The 23896-nt window shown below is 40.6% G+C and overlaps 2 protein-coding genes across 2 annotated transcripts in view; one reads left to right on the top strand and one right to left on the bottom strand.

Moving 5' to 3' along the window:
- Nucleotides 1–650: 650 nt before the first annotated feature.
- ubash3ba (ubiquitin associated and SH3 domain containing Ba) lies at nucleotides 651–23451 on the top strand. Its single transcript, XM_079355528.1, has 14 exons — nucleotides 651–1509; nucleotides 16950–17003; nucleotides 17217–17403; nucleotides 17510–17708; nucleotides 18034–18203; nucleotides 18349–18557; nucleotides 19122–19257; nucleotides 19583–19703; nucleotides 19804–19926; nucleotides 20076–20168; nucleotides 20714–20858; nucleotides 20947–21053; nucleotides 21374–21483; nucleotides 21582–23451. The coding sequence occupies exons 1-14, from the start codon at nucleotides 1382–1384 to the stop codon at nucleotides 21717–21719; spliced, it is 1920 nt and encodes a 639-aa protein (XP_079211654.1). The 5' UTR covers nucleotides 651–1381; the 3' UTR covers nucleotides 21720–23451.
- Nucleotides 14948–23896, bottom strand: part of LOC306831423 (carotenoid-cleaving dioxygenase, mitochondrial-like) — an 86657-nt gene continuing 77708 nt past the window's right edge. Inside the window, exon 13 of the transcript XR_013780083.1 lies at nucleotides 14948–14958. The gene's annotated coding sequence lies outside the window, so the exon portion shown is untranslated. The remainder of the gene's footprint in view (nucleotides 14959–23896) is intronic.

Below are 23896 nucleotides of genomic sequence, written 5' to 3'. Positions count from 1 at the left end.
TGTCCCTTATGTTTAACACACAATAAAAAGATGCTTTTGACCACCTCAGCTTCACTATTTCAAACACTAATCTTTCAATATATCGGTGTTAATGTGCACAGCTACATCGACGTGCAATCATTACATGCACTCTCAATACAAGTCATACAAGTCTCAATACTAAATCACTTATTCCTAACTCTTCCTAATGTAAAAGCATATGACAGATTTTTGAATTTCCTGTCTCAATAGAAATATTTCTATTAATAAAAATAACCTGATAGCTTACTAATTTGTACATGTTTAAAATAGGTCACTTAATAAAAAAAAACAAGCAAAGGAAAACCGCCATCTATTGTTGCTATGTTTAAAAGCTAAGGTTTGTATTTATTTTAAAAAATGTATGTTTTGTAGTTAGCTATATAGTATATTTGCTTGGACTACTTTAAAAACGTAATTGGCTTCTCCAGCACATTTCTTTCAAAAGATTTCCTTTTTTATTAACTAATCATAACGTTCGTTTTTTCCCCCATTTTGTCTGTTTGTTTTAAATGCATGAAATAAGATAATAAAATTAATTTAAATTTATAAAATAAGCAAAGTTACGGAAGCCTGTTTGCCTTTCTCTCGTGAATCGCTATGGAAACTGATGGCTTGCTGCTGTCATTGTCGAGCATTGCGCATGCGCGGAATGTCGACACCCACTGACGTAGACAGGAACGGTGACCAACTTTTTCCACCAATCAGGTCTACCTCGACTCTTTTTTTCCTTCCCCTTAAGTGATTAATATCCATGCAAGAGTGTCACAACAAGAAAGCTGTGTTACCGTCGGTTGAACTCATGTTCGTTTTTATTTCCTGTGCGCTCACAAACAGTGCACTGTCCCTTTAAAAGTAAATGGGCTGTGCTTTAGACAGGCTGATCCCCCGCTCACTCGGGATCCATTCATAAATAAGACATCATTGGAAGAGGATGCACATTTAATCGCGTCTGATAGCTGTTCAAGTCTTTTCGGACCAGCTGCGAGGCAGACATGTCCACTTGGGTCTGTGGATGTGGATCTGGATCGGGGGCACGGCCGAGACAGCAGGACTGACTTCCCATGGCTGACCCTCCTGCTGATGGTTTTGACTTCATGTGCAAGCCGTCAGGAGGCAGCTTGATCCAGATCAGAATATTTGTCCAACCCAGAAAAAAAATGCTCGTTTCCTCGCAGGGTTTGGTGTTTTCTATACGTGCTTCCGCGTAACACATATAATAGTGGGGTAAAAAAAAGTGAACCGCTTAGCCTATAGCCTTTCCTACCTTTTTTTGTTTTTGTTTTTAAAATTACTTGTAATTCAATAAATGATAATATCTCAGAGGAGCCGAGCAGCTGACATACCGATGGAGCAGTGAGTTATGGCAGCGAAAGAGGAACTGTACGCCAAAGTCACCCCGCGGAGGCAGCGCCAGACCCGGCCGAGCACGGTCAAACATGGGTCCGCTCTGGACGTGCTGCTGTCCATGGGCTTCCCCAAGACCAGGGCGTGAGTACACAGCTGCACTGTCCCAGGACACACACACACACACACACACACACACACACACACACACACACACACACACACACACACACACACACACACACACACACACACACACACACACACACAGTCAGTCATATTATCATCTGAAGTAGTCTGCAAATGACTCCTCTGCTGAAACACAATGTTGTGTTAATAGACTATGTGCTGCCTTTTAACTGCATTTTTTTCTCTTAAATCCTCATGAATGTGACATACTATACAAGGATTATGCTACAAGATACAAGGTGTAATCTTTCTTGTGTATGGGCCTAGGTTATGGCATAGTTGTCTTCAAATTTGTCAAGCCATTAGAGACAGTAAGTTTTTATCCTGCATAGAGACACACTGAGGTATTTTGACCCTTATAAAAACACTTTATATATCCTGCATTTAAGAACATTGACATATCCAGATAACAAAGGCCTACTATTAAAATGTAAACTGTTATTGTACATAAAGGCAGGAAGTTGTGTATTTTTGTAAGTAATATTGAAAGTCAGAGTTGTAGCTTATTTAAATTGGTTAAATACTTCCTATAAAAACAAATATCATGTACATTGATTGTCCAGTTAAACATACTTTATAGCCATGTATTTTATTGTATATGCCTAACACATGCACCTGCAACGTTCCCTACTTCATGTTAATGCAGTGCACCAGTCAGGTTATAAGACACAACTCACAATGACTGAATTATTTGTTATTTGCTCACATAGTAATACAGTATGTTGGTTCAGCAGCATTGCCTGTAAAGAGTGTGTGTGTGTGTGTGTGTGTGTGTGTGTGTGTGTGTGTGTGTGTGTGTGTGTGTGTGTGTGTGTGTGTGTGTGTGTGTGTGTGTGTGTGTGTGTGTGTGTGTGTGTGTGTGTGTGTGTGTGTGTGTGTGTGTGTGTGTGTGTGTGTGTGTGTGTGTACACCTGTCCATATAACGTTTTGATGTGTACCAACTGCCAACTTTAAAAGATGAATCCAGAGATACTCATTCATTCCACTTGCAGTCTCTTCTTGGTGTTTCAATGAAGACCTGATCCTGTGTGTATTCCTTCGTTCTCCTCCACACTTCTTCTCATTCATCCCTGAGAGGAGAAGTTGCCAGGAAACAAGCAGTGAATGGTGTCTATGGATTATGTAATTAGAGGAAAAAAAGACGTGCCATGGTCTGTTTTTACTGGTGTTTGTTGGCGATACACAACATCTCCTCTTAAAGACAGATCGTAATTATTGAGCATAATTGGAATATCAGGTTAACGCACGACTTGAATTGGTTGCTTCAAGAATTTCACAATGAAGTTTCAGCATTTGAAGCAGTATAGTCTGCTATTGTCTGAAAATGAATTGAAAGATTCAATAAATTTCATCACAATTCAACAGAAGCTTGAGATGATTTTAAATTTGAATTAAAAAAAATGCTGCTTTCTCGTTGAATTTCAGGGTAATTTGATAAGCAGGCAGAATGTAACGTTGAGTCTTTTTACCTACACCTGTGGGCAGAGACAGTTTAATCTACTTGAGTCCCAAGTATTATCACCAATCACTTTCTGAAGCAAAGGGAATTCCTTTACATTTCAATACTGCAGACTATGCAACATGCACACAGAATAAGAATCGGATCAAATATCTTCTCAGCTTACATCTAAGCCTCCTATAACTCTCTCAGCTCTGTCTAATCATATCATCTATAATCATACTATTCTCATTCTCTTTGTCTGTGTCGCATTGACTCCCACATTATGAAAAGTTTTCATAAGCCTTTCTGTGTGCAGAGCAAGCTTCAACATTGTGTGCACGGTAACAAAAGACATCTGAAATTGTTCACTTTGAGTCTTTGTGAGCAGCAGCAGTAATCTCAGAGCGCAGACATTAACTCCCAGACCGTTACTTCTTTGAGTGTCTGAGTTACGACGGGACATAAAACTGTGTCCCCATGTAAAACAAAAGACCAGTATTTCTTATCTAAGTAGGCCAGAAGTATTTTCATCTTTCAATCAGACAAAAAAAACAGTTTCTAAAAAATGAAGCCCTTTTATCCTGTGCACACTGACTGAGGTCATCCAGGCTTTCATCGTCTCCGGCTGCAGCTCTCTCTCCTCCTGCTTAATGAACCTCTGCAGGCAAAATGAGCGACTGGGTTTGGTTATATTTGCAGACTCCCATCCATTATTGATGTCAGACTAATACACTTTGATTTGATTGAGGTTCTACATTTATAATGAGGCAGAATAATTTACCAGCATTACCTTCTGTGCTGTCTGGAAAGGACAGTGGAGATACAACAGGAATGATGTTAGAAACACATAGTGTGCAAATGCAACTCAAACACTGGTGATATCTTTGTGTTGGTTTGGCTCAACTCATCTCATAACAGCTTAACACACGCTACCTATTTCAGAGACAATATACAGAAGGAAGGTATATTTTTTAAACCTAGACAATTGACTGTATAAAGATGGACGTGATATCTCCTTGTTCTATTTAATAAAGTGAAGCCAAACTATCTGACAAGCTCTGGCATATTATACTGGTGATGTCATTCGGAGCAAGAGATGCTCAGTAGAGACTCTGCAGAAAATTTAATGTCCCCCCAGGGACTTGCTGCTTACTGGAACCCCCCATTTAAGTTGCAGATAAAAAGGCAAACATCCCTCTGGTCAGCACTGTCTGCAGAACGGATTCTTGTGTTGGTTTGAAGCACTCACATTCACAGTTCAATGACTCTTGTGTTGGGGGTTGTTGCGATGTCCCTCCCACTCCTCCTCTACTCTGCTAATCCAGTGAAAATAACAGATTAAAACTAGGGATGTTCCAAACTGAATGTTTTCTAGTCAACTAAATTGAAATAGAAATTCAGTTTCAGGTAAGAAAACAGTCAATATTGAGCACAATTTATAGATTTATGTTATTTATTTTATTCTGGTAAACTATGTTATTTGGTTTGCTGAGTGGGGCTAACGTTAGCAGTGCTAGTGCCACCAACTTTCGGCCCTCCCTGCATGTTAACGTCCACAGTCCTGTTCTCCTGACATGGTCTACATCAATTTTCATCTTGATTTTCTTGATCAAATTCGTCCTAACTGCACTGCTTCTGCAAGATGATTGTTTACATCTTGGTAGTAGAGGAGAGTGGGCCAATTAACCGGAGCTACAGTCAGTCAATGGCTACAGCCATAGCTAGTAGCCGCTGCTGCACAGAGTTTGAGCATAACATCTGACCGTCATCGCTGACCAACAAAAACAATAATCCGTTTAACTGAATACAGATTCTGATGTTGACGAGTGTGATGACATTTAACTGGTTAGTCGATTAAACATGCCTTGGTAAAACTTTGTGGAAAAAGAAACACTTGGACACAACACAGTCTATGGTGCGGACCAAAGCTAAGCAGAAAGGAGAAGAAAAGATTTGAAGGAATCTTTGAATTTATTTATTTATGTCCCAACGTGTTTAAGGACATGTTGCCCTGTCATTTTCAGTGGACATTTAAAATGTGACATTGTGCTTTATTGTTGAACCAACGTATTGTTGTTCTGTCCCGATGTTAAATAATCATCAAGTGGCTACTGAAAAACCGTTTCTACTTGAAATGCATATGAAATTAGCTAAATTATAACTTGAATCATAAAGTCGCTAATAATATCCAAGTGGAGAACGATTACATTTTGTCCTCATTGACTTTTCTGCTCAGCAACTAACATTGTAGTAAATATAAAAATAAACATCTAATTGAACTTCATGCCATCAAGCCCTTCCCTGAACTGTGGTGAGAGAGGAAGAGAGAATAATAGGAAAATCAGTTATCAGTCATAGCTTCAGGGAACAGGGCCTTCATTGTGTTTGAGGGTTATTTTCCTGCCAGAAGGGAACATAATTCATGTACACAAACACGCGCAAAATAACACACACACACACATACACAAAGCCCACCCACCTACTCACAGACAGCCCCTCTCTCTCTCTTTAATTGGGGATATTTTCTGCTGAGTCATTCAGGAATTGAATGGTGTCATCTGATAAGAGCTGGATTGATAGCGGCCCCTCTCCCTGATCGGGTCCTATCTGATAATCAGAAGCAGAAAATGAAGCCTGCTGCTCTTTATTTGGAATCAGTTTTGTTTTGGAAGACGTCTCCTGCTCGGATAGGACGAAGCAGAATTGGGTACTCTTTATCTGGACATCAGCCCTTTTCACACATGCACTTACCTCACTTCAATAGCACGCGAGAACACAAACGGCAGATTGTCCACCTATAGACGTCATGTGATGTAAATTTGTCCAATGACACACATCGCTTACAAGCGAAAACTCGACTCATCATGCCGGACTCTGTTTCTTTGTCTGCTGTCCTGCCTCCTGATGATCACCCCCTTCCACAGGGAAAATCTCCCATTATTTGTGGCATGAGTGAAAAGGAAACGTTGGAAATTCTCAGGGGCAGGATGTTTTAAAATGTTCAAGAAAATATGAGTAGTGTATGTGTGAAAGACGCTCATGGCGAGTTTTATAGCGGACCATAGATGTTTTCACACCAAACAGTTCAGGGGAGTTTTTAAAGAGGAACTAGGGAGTTCCCTGAGAACTACACACCATGACCAGTGCTTTTTTTTTTTTTCTGTCTGCACCCTTCCACTACGTCACTCAAAGTCCCTCCACTCAAAGGTTTTATTTAAAAGACAAACTGACATACTTTGATTTTAAACAAGGACAATTTGGAACAAACAATCGATGCAAAATAATAAAATCACACGCTGCTATAGACAGGCTCATAGATGCAATGTAAAAAAAAAAAAAGATGTGTAAAAAACAATTTACCTTTCGTCTGTTTCATGACAATTAAGCAAAAGTGGCAACACAGAGAAGACATAAAAAAAAATGTGTCTCACTGATTGGTCTCATGAAGTTAAAACGTCATTTCTGAAACCGGATTTTGGATAGTTTGGGATGTTAGCTTCTAAACTATTTTACAAGTATATCATTTAAGGCGAACCAACGCGGGGTTTTAGTGGATTTCACACCCCAACTTAGTGGAAACTCAGTGGAACTCAAACATTGCTGGGGCTACAGACCACAGGACAAAATGAAGGGTCCCTGAGGTGTAGTCATTTGAGTAGAGGGAGACCAGCAGTGGAAAGGGAACTCACTGGTGCTGGTTAGCCTCCAAAGAATAGATACTCAAGAAGACATGACAAGATTTTCTTTAGTGGCTTAACCTTCATTACAATTGCCTAACTTTGTTCTTCACACCATCTTCTGAACTCATTCTGAGAACGGCTAAGTGCTGTTGTGAAGCTCTATCTGTGTTTAATTACACTCCTGGCAACCTTGTCCTGTTTAATGATTAAATAAAAGGTTTATTTTTGCCTCATTCACGTGACACCATGTTGTAGGGGTTTTTTAAATTGTAATTGTTTGATGGTGACTTCCTTGTATCACTGACCATGGTTAAATATTAATCTCTTACTTACCTTGACATTTTCAGCCCTGGCATTTCAGTGAGCTTGTTACCATTGTATTCAAACTCCCAAAATGCTCTTTAATCTATCATTCCCCGTTGATCTCGATTGTAAAATGTTGAAGCAGCCCAGCCCTCCAAACTATACTCAACAAAAATATAAACGCAACACTTTTGTTTTTGCTCCCATTTGTCATGAGATGGACTCAAAGATCTAAAATTCATTCCAGATACACAATATTACCATTTCTCTCAAACATTGTTCATAAATCTGTCTAAATGTGTGATAGTGAGCACTTTTGCTTTGCTGAGACAATCCATCCCACCTCACAGGTGTGCCACATCAAGATGCTCATCAGACACCATGATTAGTGCACAGGTGTACCTTATACTGCCCACAATAAAAGGCCACTCTGAAATGTGCAGTTTTGTCTCACAGCAAAATGCCACAGATGGCGCAAGCATTGAGGGAGCGTGCAATTGGCATGCTGACAGCAGGAATGTCAACCAGATCTGTTGCTCGGGCATTGAATGTTCATTTCTCCACCATAAGCCGTCTCCAAAGGCGTTTCAGAGAATATGGCAGTACATCCAACCGGCCTCACAACCGCAGACCACGTGTAACCACACCAGCCCAGGACCTCCACATCCAGCAGGTTCACCTCCAAGATCGTCTGAGACCAGCTACTCAGACAGCTGCTGAAACAATTGGTTTGCATAACCAAAGAATTTCTGCACAAACTGTCAGAAACCGTCTCAGGGAAGCTCAACTGCATGCTCGTCGTCCTCATCGGGGTCTTAACCTGACTCCAGATCGTCGCCGTAACAGACTTGAGTGGGCAAATGCTCACATTCGATGGCGTCTGGCACGTTGGAGAGGTGTTCTCTTCACGGATGAATCTCGGTTTACATTGTTCAGGGCAGATGGCAGACAGCGTGTGTGGCGTCGTGTGGGTGAGCGCTTTGCTGATGTCAATGTTGTGGATCGAGTGGCCCATGGTGGTGGTGGGGTTATGGTATGGGCAGGCATCTGTTATGGACGAAGAACACAGGTGCATTTTATTGATGGCATTTTGAATGCACAGAGATACCGTGATGAGATCCTGAGGCCCATTGTTGTGCCATACATCCATGAACATCACCTCATGTTTCAGCAAGATAATGCACGGCCCCATGTTGCAAGGATCTGTACACAATTCTTGGAAGCTGAAAATGTCCCAGTTCTTGCATGGCCAGCATACTCACCGGACATGTCACCCATTGAGCATGTTTGGGATGTGCTTGACCGGCGTATACGACAGCGCGTACCAGTTCCCACTAATATCCAGCAACTTCGCACAGCCATTGAAGAGGAGTGGACCAACATTCCACAGGCCACAATTGACAATCTGATAAACTCTATGCGAAGAAGATGTGTTGCACTGCATGAGGCAAATGGTGGTCACACCAGATACTGACTGGTTCTGAGTCCCCAGACCCTCAATAAAGCAAAAACTGCACATTTCAGGGTGGCCTTTTATTGTGGACAGTCTAAGGTACACCTATGCACTAATCATGGTGTCTGATGAGCATCTTGATGTGGCACACCTGTGAGGTGGGATGGATTGTCTCAGCAAAGCAAAAGTGCTCACTATCACACATTTAGACAGATTTATGAACAATGTTTGAGAGAAATGGTAATATTGTGTATCTGGAATGAATTTTAGATCTTTGAGTCCATCTCATGACAAATGGGAGCAAAAACAAAAGTGTTGCGTTTATATTTTTGTTGAGTGTATATCGGTTTGTTGCATTGAGAACCACCGACAGATAGAAAGATATTTGAATAAGCAGCAGAAATGGAGCAGATCTTTGTCCATTCGTTTTAAAAGACTTGACAGTCCCGACGTGTCATTCTCAGAGTCCTTTTGCTACCTGGTTGAATCAACTGGTAAGAGTCAATATCACAATTGCTGAAAATATAATGAATTCAACTTAGTATCAGTAACCAACATCCATTAGCACTAAATGCAGTAGCATGTTTTAGTGAATTTCAAGCCTCTGCTCTACTATGGTGCAAGGGAAGCTCCTCAGTTTGTAAAACTTGGTATGTATAGTTCACTTGCCTTTTAACAATTTATCCAACACTCCTGATTTCTCGGTTTATTTGATGTTTTTTTCAAAATTCCATTGATTTGTCATTTCTCTGATGTTTCTGCATCCATAAAAAAAAAATCCGAAATGCTGTTCTCCCAGCCTGAAGCAATATGACAGAAAGAAAAACCAGCCACCTGTATCCATGGACAGTAAATTGGTTTTGGTGCGTGTGTCGAGGAATAATACAAAAACATGTGACGGTGTGTTTGCATGTGCAGTTTTAAAGGTCATGTTTGCCCTCAATAATTATCAATATATTTTCAGGTGTGTATTGTGAGCAACACACACCTAAAAATTGGGAACCATATACAGAACTTCAAGCTGTTTGGATGAAGACAGGGACCTGGCACTGTATTGAGGGCTGGTTTCTAAAATGAAGATTTGGATTTCACCTTTAATTTCAACACATGAGGTGCTGAGTGGTTTATAAGAAACACTGCAGTAAACAGACGGCTGGTTTGCTGCTGCTTCTTGTCAGCCATGCATGAAGAACAAAGCTGCCCCAAAGCAGCTGTGCCAAAAGATTTGAGAGAAGAAAACCTTTGAATAGGATGCATGAAACACTAAATCCTTTTTCTTTAGTAACTCAGGAGTATAATGGTAATTGTGAACGAAGCAGGAACCAACAGGATGATGGTGACCAAAATGGGCCAGAAGATTGGCTCCAGTGACTAAAACATAGGAGGGAAATTCAGCATGTTTCTTTTGTTTCTGGTTCTAACAGCATGTAGACACGAGAGTGAAGAAAGGCAATGCCATGTGATATTTAAGGCCAATCACAGGTGTTGTAACAGATCTGGTTCCTGGTTAAGTCATGAAAACAGCATAACCCTAAAGTTAAATCATAGTTCCAGGACTGGTTGATTTGATATGAAAAAAAGACTGTAAATATGTAAAGAATGTATTTCAAGGCATGATGGCTCATATCAAAAGTGACATTTAGAGCCATGAAAGATTAGAGGCTGCAATATTGGTCATTCAAATCAATCAAATGATTCAACCAGAATACATGTCAGATGCAATCTTATCATCATGGTTTTAGTTTCTAACATGCTGATTATGCCATAGTGATCGTTTTTCTGAGACGTTTAGCTAGTTGCTATCAAAAGGGGTAAAACACCACTGATTGATTCCTGCATTGAGTGTGCACTGGCTCGGCAGAGAGGAAGAATGGCAAAAGGAAGTAAATTTAAACGGAAGAGTCTGTGAACTTTCTTTTCTGGTCATTTAAATATTAGCTCTGTAAGCTCAAGGGGCATGATGTGAAAACCGCAGCTTAGTCTATGACGCAACTCTGATTTAAATGACGTTAGCAGGACAATGTGTCACCACTTGTCAAAGGGCGTATTTCATCTTTTCGCTTTCGTCGATGGGAGGACGTTGAGACATGTAGTCCATCTTTACAAACTGTCCATTTTTACCTTGAATTATTATGACTTTTTCTTTTAGAGGCATTTATAAAGGGATATTTGTCATTGTTTCTGTAGATTCTAATGTGATGCCTTTCAATGTTATTTTATATTTATTTAAAGTTGATTTCACCAGGTGATAACTTATTGAGGGAAAGAACCAAGACAGACAGCCACAGTCCAAAACTCAAACACAGATTCAGTGAAGCAGAGAAAATCCGCAAAACAGAACATTTCTGAAGCTGCCAAAAACTAATTTGTAAATGCATTTTTTAATCCATATTTTAAAGTTTGTAATTAAAAAAAAGTTACTTTTTAATATAAGATGTTCAACCTCATGTTGGCTGATAGTGAGCCCCAATAAAATAAACGTTAGAATTTATCTTCCCCCTTTAAAACAACATGTCCCCATGTCAGTCTGTGAAGCTTGTGGTGTGTTTAGGAGGTCGCTAAACTCAACATGAGGTTGAATCAGTGTCGGAAAACGGTTCATGAAAAATGTTCATGAGATGCTTTTTTTTTTTTTTGCTTTTTTCTTTTTGCAGCTCACAAGAACAAACTCAACGTTTTTGTTCTGGACCGCCAGCAGGAAGTCGCCTATTTCCGGAAATGGCTTGTGACCTTTATTGAGCGCTTAGTTGAGAAGGCAGTTTGAGGGCGGCTGAGCAGGAAAAAGTTTGGTGTACTTACTGAGCTCTCACAGGCCTGAAGACTGCAGATTGTGCTCCCAATAACAGATGATATAAGCCTGCGTGTTTTCTGTTATAATCTTTTTACGGCTGTAGTTTAAATATTGGATTCATTTTTGGTGTTGAATTTTTTTTTTTTTTAAGATGTAACACGTCTTAAACCATAGTGAGTCTCAAACTTCTGCTTTTAGCTTCTTCCTATGACACATCCTGTGACTTTAAGGAGTGCTGTGTGATGCATCATATTTCTGGCTCTGTGCCTCAGTATTCTCAGTGAAACATTTGCTTTGTGCACTTTGACTTGTTTCACTGACGTCAGGCAGCGCTGAAAATAACCTTCATACCAAAACAACACTGTTCATGTTTTATTTGATGGAAGCTTTTAGAATCATTGGTCAAAGTGATAAACTGCAAGGAATGGTATTATTTAGTCCAACAAAGGACCACACAGTTCATTAAATGGTGTCAGTCTCCGACTTGCTCTGTCTGCCCTCTTGGTAGTGGTTTTCAGCGCTCTTCTTCCTCCAGAAATAATGATGTTAGGAAATAAGACACAGACTTTACAGAGCTAGCTCTGTCAGCTTGACTGAAGTGTTGCCTTGTTAGCTAACAGGAAAAGGTTATGATACAACACGGAGAGAGCTGGCTCTATTGCCCACCCTCATTAAAATGTTACTGTTGAACTATTACCACAAGTCACTCCAACTTTTGCATAGTTTGATAGAAGGTGAAATAGACTTTTTAGTCAGAGATATGAAGCTAGCACTAGTAGCTTCAAAGTGTGAGTGTCCACATGAGGCTGGCTCCACAGAAACAAGGAATCAACAATAGTCCATATTAAATTGCCAGATTTTTACAGAATTTATGTAAGCAGCCCAGCACAAAAACATTTTTTTGGTCCCAATATCTAATTTTATTTAATGTTAAAATTGTGCATGTTTTTGTTTTTCTAATAATATTATATTTTTTTAAGAACAGGCAGAACTTTGCTTTGTAGCTGTTAGCTAGGAAATAAAGATTATGCTATGTATATCTTCTATGTGACCAGTAAATGAAATCTTGAGGTGAAAACATTGATCTCATTTTCAGTCAGCCACATGCTGGATTCAAACCGTGTCATGTTTTTCCCATAACTCTAAATGGCTTTAGTGTCTGGTGTTTGGCTCATCGGGGGCTCCCCAGGCCTGAGCAGAGCCGAGCAGATGGGACACAGGGAAGCAAATATCCTTTTCTGACGGATTCTCTCCTTCGGGTGCAGTTTGTGTTGGGCAGAAGCATTTCTCCCAGCGCTGTTAGAGCGATAAGTGGTTAGTGATGAGGGCTTCGCCGCTGGCCTGTAAACAGGAAGTGTTGTTTCACCCATGGAGCTTATTCAGGGAGGGGCCATTGGGGGTTTGAAGTTGAGACTGTTAGGATGTGTGTTCACATTTGTGCGTGTTGCCACAGGGTGGCATGGTCTTTTGTTTGTTACTTCTCTATGCTTGTCAGAGTCCACAATTTCCTTACAGCATTTATGAAGTCTAGTTTGACCACAATAACTTTAAACATGATGTTAGCAGACATTCAAAGTGCTCCTGAAGTACAGATTGCCTGACATAAAGCTCGTCGATGGGTCATTCAAGTGTAGCGAAAAGGTCTGCTGCAATAAACCGCAAAGAACGTTTACATACATGAAAAACAGAAAGCTGATGTTTAAACACACGGCAACCTGCCAGAACATTTGGTCAGAGGAAGGGTTAAATGTTGAAAGTGGAACTGAAAACACTTCTCATGTGTGGGTGAAATGATTGAGAGGCTGTTTCCAATATGGCCTGCAGCAGTGGGGCATGTGTGATTGTAGTGTGAGGCCTCATCTGATAATGGTCACTGTCATTTACAGCACAGCCGTACTGGACTCCAGAGTGAGTTCTCTTCCCTCTCGCTCGCTAATCTTTTTCATCTTTGTGGAGCTGTGAAGAGAAAATGCAGTTTATAAATAACTTGCTCAGAGGCCATCAGGGTTAGACGCGGTAATGGATGACAGATTGCCGTTTCATTTATCTTGGAAAAGAAAACATGAATATTTACTGCAGCAAAGGCAAACTCATGGTGCCGGATGTGAAAGCAAGTGGTCACCTCTGGTGTGGAGAAATTAAGCCAGAGCAGATGTGCTAAAAAAAATTGCACTTCCTCAAGTGTCCTCTTGGAGCTGGTTCAAAAGCCAACAAGTCCCCATTGTAGTCTGTATTAAAATGCCAGTTTTTATAGTAGAAATCAATATAACTGCATGGTATAAAAATTGATTTTGTTCTCTCTAGCTCATGTAAAATCTTTACGTGGGTTTTTTTTGTTTTTTTTACTTTTGTGCTGTTTTTAAGAAATCAACAAATACAAAAAACACAATTGCATCTACTATTTAACCACCTCTTTATATATTGTCCTCAGTGTCTGAGAACAGATCAGCTTCAATATCTGCAGAAAGTGGAGTTGAATTTTCTGACTTAAACACAACCATATATATATTTTTTGCTGGTACTTAAAGCTCCTTTTTGCATCCCCCAGTGGACAAAGTGCTCGGTATTTTTTCTTTCCTATTTTTTGTTTTCTGCAGTCTTAAATGATGCATTCAAAAGATCTTATTCTGCTTTCTTTTTAAAGTCAAATGTGTCGCGCGTGGTGTCTGTGGGAAATGTGAAAAGGCTGCCTTCATGCGTGCTTATCGGACACTTACCATGATCAGCAGTTACGAGAAGAATTGGCATTTACTGTAAAGAATTAGTCAATAATGTTACTCTCACTCTTAATGTCAGTCTGTTTAATAATTGGTTGACACTTTTCACAGGGGTGGACATTTTAAAACAGCATGGAAAAGTCTTTATTTTCTATATCATGAGTGGACTTGGTCCTTTATATTCTGTCTGATCAGTGTAGCTTCAGATTCATCGTCGTCATATCCGTATGAAAGAACAAACTTCACCTCTCTCCTCAGAGATTGTGGTTTGAGGTTGCTCAGACCTGCTCTCCGTTTGTCACTTCAGTCAGTGGCCAGTTGTCTTCCTGCTGCTTCGACATACTGTATGGGTCAAACAGAAGGTAACTTCATCATACAGTCCCTCTCCTGTGAATCAGTACGCTGAGGCAAACCTTGAAGTGAGATTCAGAAGTGAAAAAGGGAAATTGACTGAAATTCTGACAGAATTAGGGTGCAAGGTGCACTGACTGGTATCAGGCACGTTTTCTGTGGGAACCAAGGTCACATGATACATTTCGACTTTACTCGTCATCTGATGGAACAACGATTCTGAGCAAGCAAACAATATCATTTAATGTATATACAGTATGTTCCTCTTTGCTATAATTTAAAAATAGATCTTGTTGATCTTGATAATGCTGAATTTCCAGAAATGCAAAATAGTCTAAGATATTATACAAAGTGTGTTTCTGCAGTATAGCTTAACTTGAACAGGACGAAACAAAATACAGCATCTGACTTCCAAACAGGCTAATACATCACCAGCTCTAAACCCTTCTTTCATTTTTTGTTTTTACAACCCTAAATATTACCAGAGACGGAGCAAAACCTTTTTTTATTTTCATTTTTGCCATGACCATAGATGCCCAAAGCTGATTTAATTTAAAGTCTAACACATTTACAGCGCAGTACCAATCTCCTGGATTCATTTAGAAAGATCACTCTGTGGCCTACTTTAAAAAATAAAGAAGGCTTTTATTTCTATTCCTGCAGAAGAACTAGGTCCCACATTAGTAAATAGAAAATGGCAAGCAAAACCAAGCCGTATATCCTGCCTGATCTTCTATTATTATTCATATCTGGAACAGGATTTCTGGTCATTTCAACAAAACAAAAGAAGCCGATTACTTGGAAGTAAACCTCAAATTCTCTCTGTGACAGTAGTTTGACCTTTTTGGCATTATTTCATGTCTCAAGGGTTCACTCCACGACTGCAGAGATAAGAAAGAAGCAATCCCGTGTTATATTCAGGATTTGCTTTCGTGACGTCTCAGTCACATCTGCTTGTAATCCCGTCAGCTGAGAGAAAATCCCCTTCTTTTCCTCCTCTGCAAAACTCAAGGTGCTGAAGTGGACGAGCCGAGCCCACAAATGACTCTCTGTATTAAATGCATGTTCGCCCTGCATATACTTGTCTGTGTGTGTTACTGTGTGTTGTAGTAGGATTGTGTGAGCCATCTGTTACAATGCTGTTGCGTAGGCGTTCCCTTCCTGCTTGCTGTGCTCGGTCAGGCCACACCGCCTGCTGCCCCCCCGGGGTTTCAGTGACTGTGCCGTATCTAGGACCCTTTCAGTGGGACACGTTTAAAAATAGCTCATTGAGTTTGGATTGTAGAGTGGCACACTGAGCCCTGTCAACGGAGTCGCATAAAGAGCAGCTGCATCACGTCTGTATTTGTATCAAAAGGCTCTATGATGCTGCAGAAAGCAACACTTGGCTGTTTCTACGTAACTGGTTGGACGTTCAGAGCAGTGAGAAGCGGTGGTGTGTTCAGGGAGGGAACAGTTGCTGTAAGTCAGCGTTTAGGAGGATTTGTGATTTCATATCTGATGAAGAAGAATGTTGTTTATTTTCACACACAGATGGGGACTGAGGGGTTCGTTCATTTTTGAGAATCAAATAATAATAACCCCCCCCCCCCCAAAGAAAAAAAATAAAATAAATTAACTATGTATGAAACATCCTTAATTAAAGCCATTAACTTCTACTTGGACTATAGACTGTATAACATGAGCATTTAAACACTGATGGCTGTAAACACACAACCACATGGCTGTATTTATAGTTTCTGTACTTTGAAATGAAAAACTATAAATATGAGTCCACTGTGGTACACCGAGCCACATCACCCACTGATGTTCGTTTAAATCACAAAACATATATTTTCATATTTGTCTGTTGCCACAAGCTCTTATAAAACATTGAGGACGTTGTATTGAAGAGGTTTGTGTTAGTCTAAGCTGTCAAGGCTCTAAGAGTCCAGGTCTATACATGTCTTGCTTAGTCTTAATGACTAAGAGAAGGGCAGGGATGCTGCTTATTGTTAACGGTCAAAAACACAGTCATGTGGAGATTTTCTCAGTCGGCTTCACGCTGCCAGAGAAAGCTACGAGAGGCAGCCAATCCCTTCAGAGTCGGCCGCCACCCCAGAGGTTTTATAAAAAGACACTAATTAGATTTGGAGCACTTGAGAATAAGTATGCCATCATCTCACTCGTGGTTCTGAAGAGAAAATGTTTCTAATGAACCAGATAGGACATGGAAATTATCATTATCAAACAAAAGGCATGTGTTTTATTGTCTCAGTGTCCGTGTTGTATTTACAGGCTGTTCATATTTTTGAATTCTTACCGTAGACTCACAGTGCTCGTTATTTTATCTGTGACTGAATCACTTCCGGTTTAACCCACAGTGTACCACATACTCACATTATTATAATGTTTCCATAGCAGAGATATGAGTGTCTCAGGTGACTCCTGCTGTTTCATGAATCTCTGCTTCATTTAATGAACTCCTGTTGTGAGTTTATGCCAGCTTGTTGTTTTTTTTTTTTACTGCTCTCTTGGGAGGTTTTGCTCTTTGTTCGTTGTCATGTGGATGCGCTGCTGCAGTCTCCTTCTAATAAACACAGTCCGGAAGAGAAACTATTGATTTTGTGACTGTGCTTTGAACTCCATTTCTCTCTCTCTCTCTCTTTCTCACTTTCAGCCTGAAAGCTCTGGTTTCAACAGGAGGGAAAAACGTGCAGGCAGCTTGTGACTGGTGAGAACAATACAACCGTTTTACCCACATGTTGTACCACATTCACTCACGCACAGCTTCAATGCAAACACAAACTTGAGAAATGGTAAATAACACATCTACTTTTTAACATTGCACTGACCTGTCACTGTGCTTTAACAACAGTGCTGCCCTCTGCTGGACATCGACCGTCCTGACTCTTCATTATTTCCTCTTCCTCGTCTGTCCCTCCAGGCTCTTCTCCCACGTGGACGACCCGTTCCTGGATGACCCTCTTCCTAGAGAGTATGTGTTGTACCTGCGACCCAGTGGGCCTCTGCTTCAGCAGCTCTCACTCTTCTGGCAGCAGTCCCGCCTCTCCTGCGGCAAGAATAAGGCGCACAACATCTTCCCCCACATCACCCTCTGCCAGTTCTTCGTGGTCAGTGTCTGCCTTATTCTATGCCAAGAGTGCAAATCAGTAATCGCAGATCTGTTTTATTCATGAGGAGGTTTTTTTTAAGCCGTCCATCTTTTCCCCCTGTCAGTGTGCAGATGGGAAGGTGGAGGCTCTTACCGACGCTCTCCAGACCACCGCTGCCAAGTGGAAGTCTCGTATACCTGCGCCCCTCCCACTGGAGCTCTACACCTCTTCCACCTTTATTGGTCTCTTTGTGGAGGAGCAGGTGGCCGAAGTGCTGAAGACTTTTGCTTCTGATTTTGCGGCTGAGGCTGCCGCGAAAGCAGGTTTGAACGAATGAATTCATTCGCTCATTCATTATGTAAAGGGATCGTGTCGGATTAATATTTTTAATATATTTTTAATATAATTAAATGTTGCCATGAAGAGCAGAGTTAGCTTATAACAAAACAAGGCAAACTGCACACAATATCACAAAGCAAAACATGACAAAGTCAAAAATACTCACCAGCAACACAAATATTTTGAATAAGACAAAAGTAGTTCTTTCACACAGTCAGTCTTAAAGTCCTCTGTCTGTGCATTTTACACAGTTGTGGCCTTCATTGGTCTATGTGTTGATATAAACATCTGGTGTTTGCTCTTTTTCAGACGTTCACATTGAGCCGCATAAGAAACAGCTTCATGTTACTTTGGCGTATCACTTTCAAGCCAGTCACCTTCCCATCCTGGAGAAGTTGGCCAAAAACGTGGATGCATCTTCAGGCTGCGACTGGCTGGCTGTGCTCTTCTCCCGGGACATTCGGTTTGCGAATCACGAGGTAGATTTGACTCCAGTGAGATAATAAGCAATTGTGGCATGTTCAGCTCGATAATAAAAGAAGTGTCAGTCCTAAAAAAAACGCAGGTGTCATACTGTAGATAATCCCTTTTTCTTAACAGCTGTTATCTCTCTGCCCACTGTAGACACTGCAGGTCATGTACCCGTATGTGCCTCAGAATGACGATGAGCTCGAGCTAGTGCCAGGAGATTTTATCTTCATGTCTCCGGTGGAGCAGAGCAGTGCCAGTGAGGGCTGGGTGTACGGCACCTCGCTGGGTACTGGGCTGTCTGGCCTGCTGCCTGAGAACTACGTCAACCGTGCTGACGAGTCTGATACCTGGGTCGTTCATGGGTAAGGAAAGCCATCATTGTGCCTTTCTCAAGTTCCTTTCACACATGCCATGCACGCTTGAAAAAAATCCACCAAATAGTCTGGGTGGGCTGCCTGTGACACCAGCCTGAATCTTTCCAGCCAGCCTCAAGATCACAGCAGTTAATCCTCAGGAATATTCCCAGTGAGCGGGTGCATGGGGATGATGTGAGGGACATCAGTGACACTGTAAAATCTTAGGAGCAGTGCATGCGTGAAAAAGGGCTTAAAATTAAAACAACTGTGCTCAGAGACCATCTCTATTAAGTATTGGGAGTGTTGGACCATCAGATTACCTCTCTCTGTATCTTCTTTTAGCAATAAAACAAAAGTATCATTTGTTTCTACCTCAGATGAATCCCTTCAGAGCGGGTACAATGCAAACAAAAGAAAGATTAAAGCGACTGATTCATCTTCTTTGCCAACCCTTCCTCCACCCTCTCTGTGAACTTCCTGTGCTTTTTCTTGTGATTGACTGTGGATAAACTGTGTGGTATTTAAAAACTCTGAATGAATAAAGTTTTTTTTTTTTTTTCTGATCCGCAGGTCTCAGTCTATTCTCAACTGTGCCTCTCCATCCATCTCTGGAAGCACTGTGGGTGGGTTACTATTTGACGGACAGCTGAATGACAGTCTGCTGGACAGTCTCATGGATCCTCCCGGCCTCTGTCCCCCTATGCAGGTGCAGCAAGTGTATTAGCAGACTTTTTACGGCTTGTTCATAATCATCTTGAACCTTAAGGTTTTTGATCAACTCGCTTTTTAAGAGAGTTACACGGAAGCTAAGCTCTGTATCGCTACAGACAGGACCAGTTAAAACACCTACTATAGCCACTAAATAAAGTCTTAGAGCTCCAGTCAGTCTCTCCATCATAAGACCAGGCTGATTGTTACTCACTGTGCATAATGTGATTACTTTAGTTACGCACCTTATATAACCCAAAACAAAAGAAACAAACTTTCCCTTTTAATGTCCAATCATTATTTTGAATTATTCTTCATGTCAGGTGTCGAGGCAAACTACTGAGCAGTCTCTGTCCAAGATGAGACTGTTTGTGTGTCGCCATGGAGAGAGGATGGATGTGGTGTTTGGGAAACATTGGGTCACTCAGTGCTTTGACTCCAAAGGTTAGACTGCACGAAGGATTAAGAACACAAATATAAAAATTAAATTGCACATTTGGCGCTTTAATCCTGATGTGAGATTCTGTGTTGTGTTTGTGTGTAGGCCGATACATTCGCTCTAATCTCAACATGCCATCCAACCTGCCAGCTAGGAGCGGAGGTCACCGGGACTATGATAAAGATTGTCCGATTACTGTGTTTGGCTCCACCCAGGCCCGTCTCGTAGGTGAGTGTATTATATAGGATTATATTCATCTTATTTTGATGTGGGTTTAATTGAAACGGTTCATGTTTTCAAGGATGATAAAAAGTTGTGGAAAAAATTAAAAATAAATTGCTCTTTTTTTTTTTTTTTTTTTTTTTGGTCCTTCTCAGGTGAAGCCTTGTTGGAAAGTCACGCCAAAATAGACTTTGTTTACTGTTCGCCTTCACTTCGCTGCGTCCAGACTGCACAGCACATTCTGCAGGGTAGGACCTCATCTTCAGCGCTGTCATCAAAAAATATTTACTCAGGTTCCTCAGCAGACGTGTTGTTGATGCATCACATAAAATAACTGCGTCATACATTACAGTATCATGAAGCACTTATTTTTTGGAGTGCATGAACAAACCTTAACTCATGGAGAAGTAATACTGCCAGAGGTTTTGTGATAGTTTGGCATCTTATCTGGGATTTCTGGAGGATTTGTCCTGTATCACAAAACAAGTTTCTAATGAGCAACAACACAAAGATCTGTGTTGCCAAGAGATATCATTAGGAAACTGAAAGGATAAGAAAAGAAATGGCTAGACTGTCTAAATTTTGTCCAATGAATGAATCTTTTGAAAGATTTTTTGGGGTTCTTCATGCCCGAATGGAGAGGACAGCACAGTGGATAGTTGGAAACGGGGATGAGGGTTTGGGAGATGATATGCACTAAAAAGCAGAGGGTTGGAGGAAAGCCCTGGGCTTAACAAGGGCTGTCATACTCTCTGACTGTCTCTCTCTCTCTGTGTGTTTCACTCTGCGTCAGGCCTTCTGCAGGACGGAAAAACAAAAATCCGTGTGGAGCCCGGATTGTTTGAGTGGACAAAGTGGGTGTCAGGCACATCTCTGCCCACCTGGATCCCCCCAGCTGACTTAGCTGCTACTAACCTTAGCGTGGACACAACATACAGGTACCTATTTATGATTGCACAACAGCAAGTATACCCTTTTATTTTGTGTGCTTCACTTCACTATAACTCTGTCCTCCCTTGTCCCCAGACCTCATATTCCCATTAGCAAATTGGCTGTGTCTGAGTCCTACGATACCTACATCAGCCGGAGCTTCCAAGTAACGCGAGAGATCCTGGCAGAGTGCAAAAACCTGGGTAAAGTAGACCTTTTAACATCCACATTTTAAGATTAATACAAAACAGCAAAACATGTTGAAACCATCGCTGGCTAACATGGCCTATTAAGTTTTATATTACAAATATATTTGATCTCTGTAGCCCTTGTACAGTGAGCAGGAGTCAACAACAAGACAAGAGAAACGCAATTTGAAAGAAGGGACTTTTTTTGTTTGCACGATTTGTCTCCAATAGAAGAGTTCAAGCTGCACATTATCACCTGCTGAGTGTCCGTAAACAGTAAAGATAGCTAATGGTATCTATGGAATGTGGCTCTGCTCCATACTTCTTTCACACAGGAAACACGGTCTTGATTGTGGCCCATGCTTCCTCCCTGGAGGCTTGCACTCGCCAGATTCAGGGCCTCAGCCCACAGAACGCCAAGGACTTTGTCCAAGTGGTCCGAAAGGTCAATTTTCTGCTTTCCTCACAACGCTCTATTCATTTCTATTGTCCCTTTATCTCTTTTTATGTAATAACAAGTACATCTGTCTCTGCTTTGTGCAGATTCCATACTTGGGTTTTTGTGCTTGTGAAGAACTGGGAGAGACCGGGGTGTGGCAGCTGGTCGACCCACCTATCTTGCCTCTCACACATGGACCCAATCACAGTTTCAACTGGAGGGAAATGCTAATGCAAGACTAAAGGATGGGATTTTTTTTGGCTCGCTTTGTTTCCGCAGACCTGAACTGCCCAAGAAATATTTATTTTTAACCCACACTGTTCTAAATTCAGCCCTTCTACCAAAAAAAAAAAACAACAAACAAAAAAAACACGTCTGGCTTCCTACAAAGACAACATGCAAAAAAATTGTACATTCAATGAAGCAAATGTATTCAAAGGCACTGCTCAGGAAGGAGAAATTTCATTTTTTTGTGGAAATCACAGCGTAATGAACTAGAGATTATAAGCACTTTGTCACGTTTCCCTCATTTCGTTGTGTTTCTTACCCCTAAATGTGGAGATGCTACTAGAAACCTGGATGTTTCTTGACGGTGGCTGATGATGAATCAGGTTTTCATGACACGAGAAAACGTCAAGACTTTTTCTGCAGCCTTCTCACACACTGTGACAAGAATTAGATGAGAGGAGCTGGTAAGACAGAAGTATTTTTTTTCACGTGTCAGAAACTATTTAACTTGTAGCTATGACCCTCCTGCAGAAAAAAAAGCACAAAAGAAATGCTGACAATCAGACACGAGGAGAACTGATCTTCATTGTTTCTGGTGCTTAAGAGGGGAGTCTATGATTCTGTTTTATTTCTGTAAAGTCATAAAATGAAGTGATTCTTTCAAGTTAACATTCAGAGGTGGGCACAGTTGATTCACATTTTTACTCCGTTAATCTGTTTACTTAAATATCAATTCATCCTTTAATTATTCCATTAACATTCAACTGAAGTTTAAAGTGAACATTTTAACGGTCGTATCAATAAAAGGCATCCGATTTTTGCATTATCAATAGATGTGAGTTAAATAAAAAAAATCTAATTACACACGTGTCTGTATTGGATCTATGTCATCAAGGATCCTCAATGATCCACCTCCAGTTCAAGATTTAATCCAAACTCATTTCATCTTAAAATCCACAGATTGGTTCAAAATTCCTGTGACTTTTCAGCCGTTTGAGTTCTAAGCTTACAGAACTTTTGAATGACACCTTATTGGACAAATCAGCACCTTCCATTCACTGTTCCTAGGCTACTTTAGCCAATGAGAGCGTGAGTAGAAACAGGGATTTTCTCTTTTCCCATTGTGTTATGGAACATAAAATGACACATGACGCAGATGTGTCAGTTGATAAAAGGGATAACAACAGGGTTGGCAGTCTCGTCAGAGAGTAAGGAGCGAAACGGGTAAGCTGTCTTGAGTTGGGTAAAGTGAACTTGAGTAACGACAATGACCAAATTTACCAAAACCACATTTAACTCAACTTAAATGTTCTGATAATATTTTTTCAAATTAACATCAAAGTTAAAAATAAATAAAAAATACTAACTTCTATAATTAACGGATTAACGGACGTGTGCCCAGCTCTTTTAATATTCATGTTCCCACAATGATGTTTTAACACTCCTGTTAAAAACAGTTTTGATTACAGGCACAGCTGCATATAAGAAAAACAATATGATGGAATAAAGAATGCTGTTATGTTGTTCATTTAATCCAGACACATTGAACTATTGCTTCTTTATGATGCCCCACACGCTCTATGTAAGCCTGATAACCACACCGCTTTTCAAACACTTTTCTTTCGGCTTTGTCAGATGATTTAAGTGCTTACTGCATCGACCAGTTGTTTGTTGTATGACTCAGAAAATGTATCCACACTTTCCAAAAACTAATAAAGCAACATTTGGGAGTTTTGAAGGCTTGTACGTATCAGCAGCTGCAATGTGTTCTTCACAGATACAACTTTTAATGTGCTGCTGTGCGCCCAGGTGAAAGTGGTTCTATTTTTCTTTCTTTCTTGAATTTTTTATACAAAATACAAATAGGAGGTTCTTAGGATTTGAGTATGCTGCCTTGTACCCCATACATAAAGTGACCTAAGCAGAAAAGACCTAAATAATATTCAATGACTTTAACTGTTTTAGTAGCAGTATCAGTCACATATGGTACCCTATTGTAGCAACATGTTGAAAGGGAAGTGGACTAAGACCTCTTCTCACAGAAGCAGACATTTTGACTTATAGCTGGAACAGCACATGTGGAAATAAAAACATTAACAGTAGCTCAGTTGTCAGAGTAGCCTAATCTACAGGGGTTCCAATCAAAATAACCAACGACCATCAAAATAACATGGTTAGAGACCGGGGAACC

The sequence above is a fragment of the Symphodus melops genome, assembly GCF_947650265.1.
Source record: "Symphodus melops genome assembly, chromosome: 11".
In the NCBI taxonomy this organism is placed as follows: Eukaryota; Metazoa; Chordata; class Actinopteri; order Labriformes; family Labridae; genus Symphodus; species Symphodus melops.
This window is presented reverse-complemented; position numbering and strand designations above follow the sequence as displayed.

Excerpts from the sequence above, each read along its gene's own strand:
- ubash3ba (XM_079355528.1), top strand. The coding sequence starts at position 1,382 with ATGGCAGCGAAAGAGGAACTGTACGCCAAAGTCACCCCGCGGAGGCAG. Across the intron at positions 17,004-17,216 it reads GTGCAGGCAGCTTGTGACTG|GCTCTTCTCCCACGTGGACG; the intron begins GTGAGAACAATA and ends CTGTCCCTCCAG. Across the intron at positions 21,054-21,373 it reads GGCAGAGTGCAAAAACCTGG|GAAACACGGTCTTGATTGTG; the intron begins GTAAAGTAGACC and ends TCTTTCACACAG.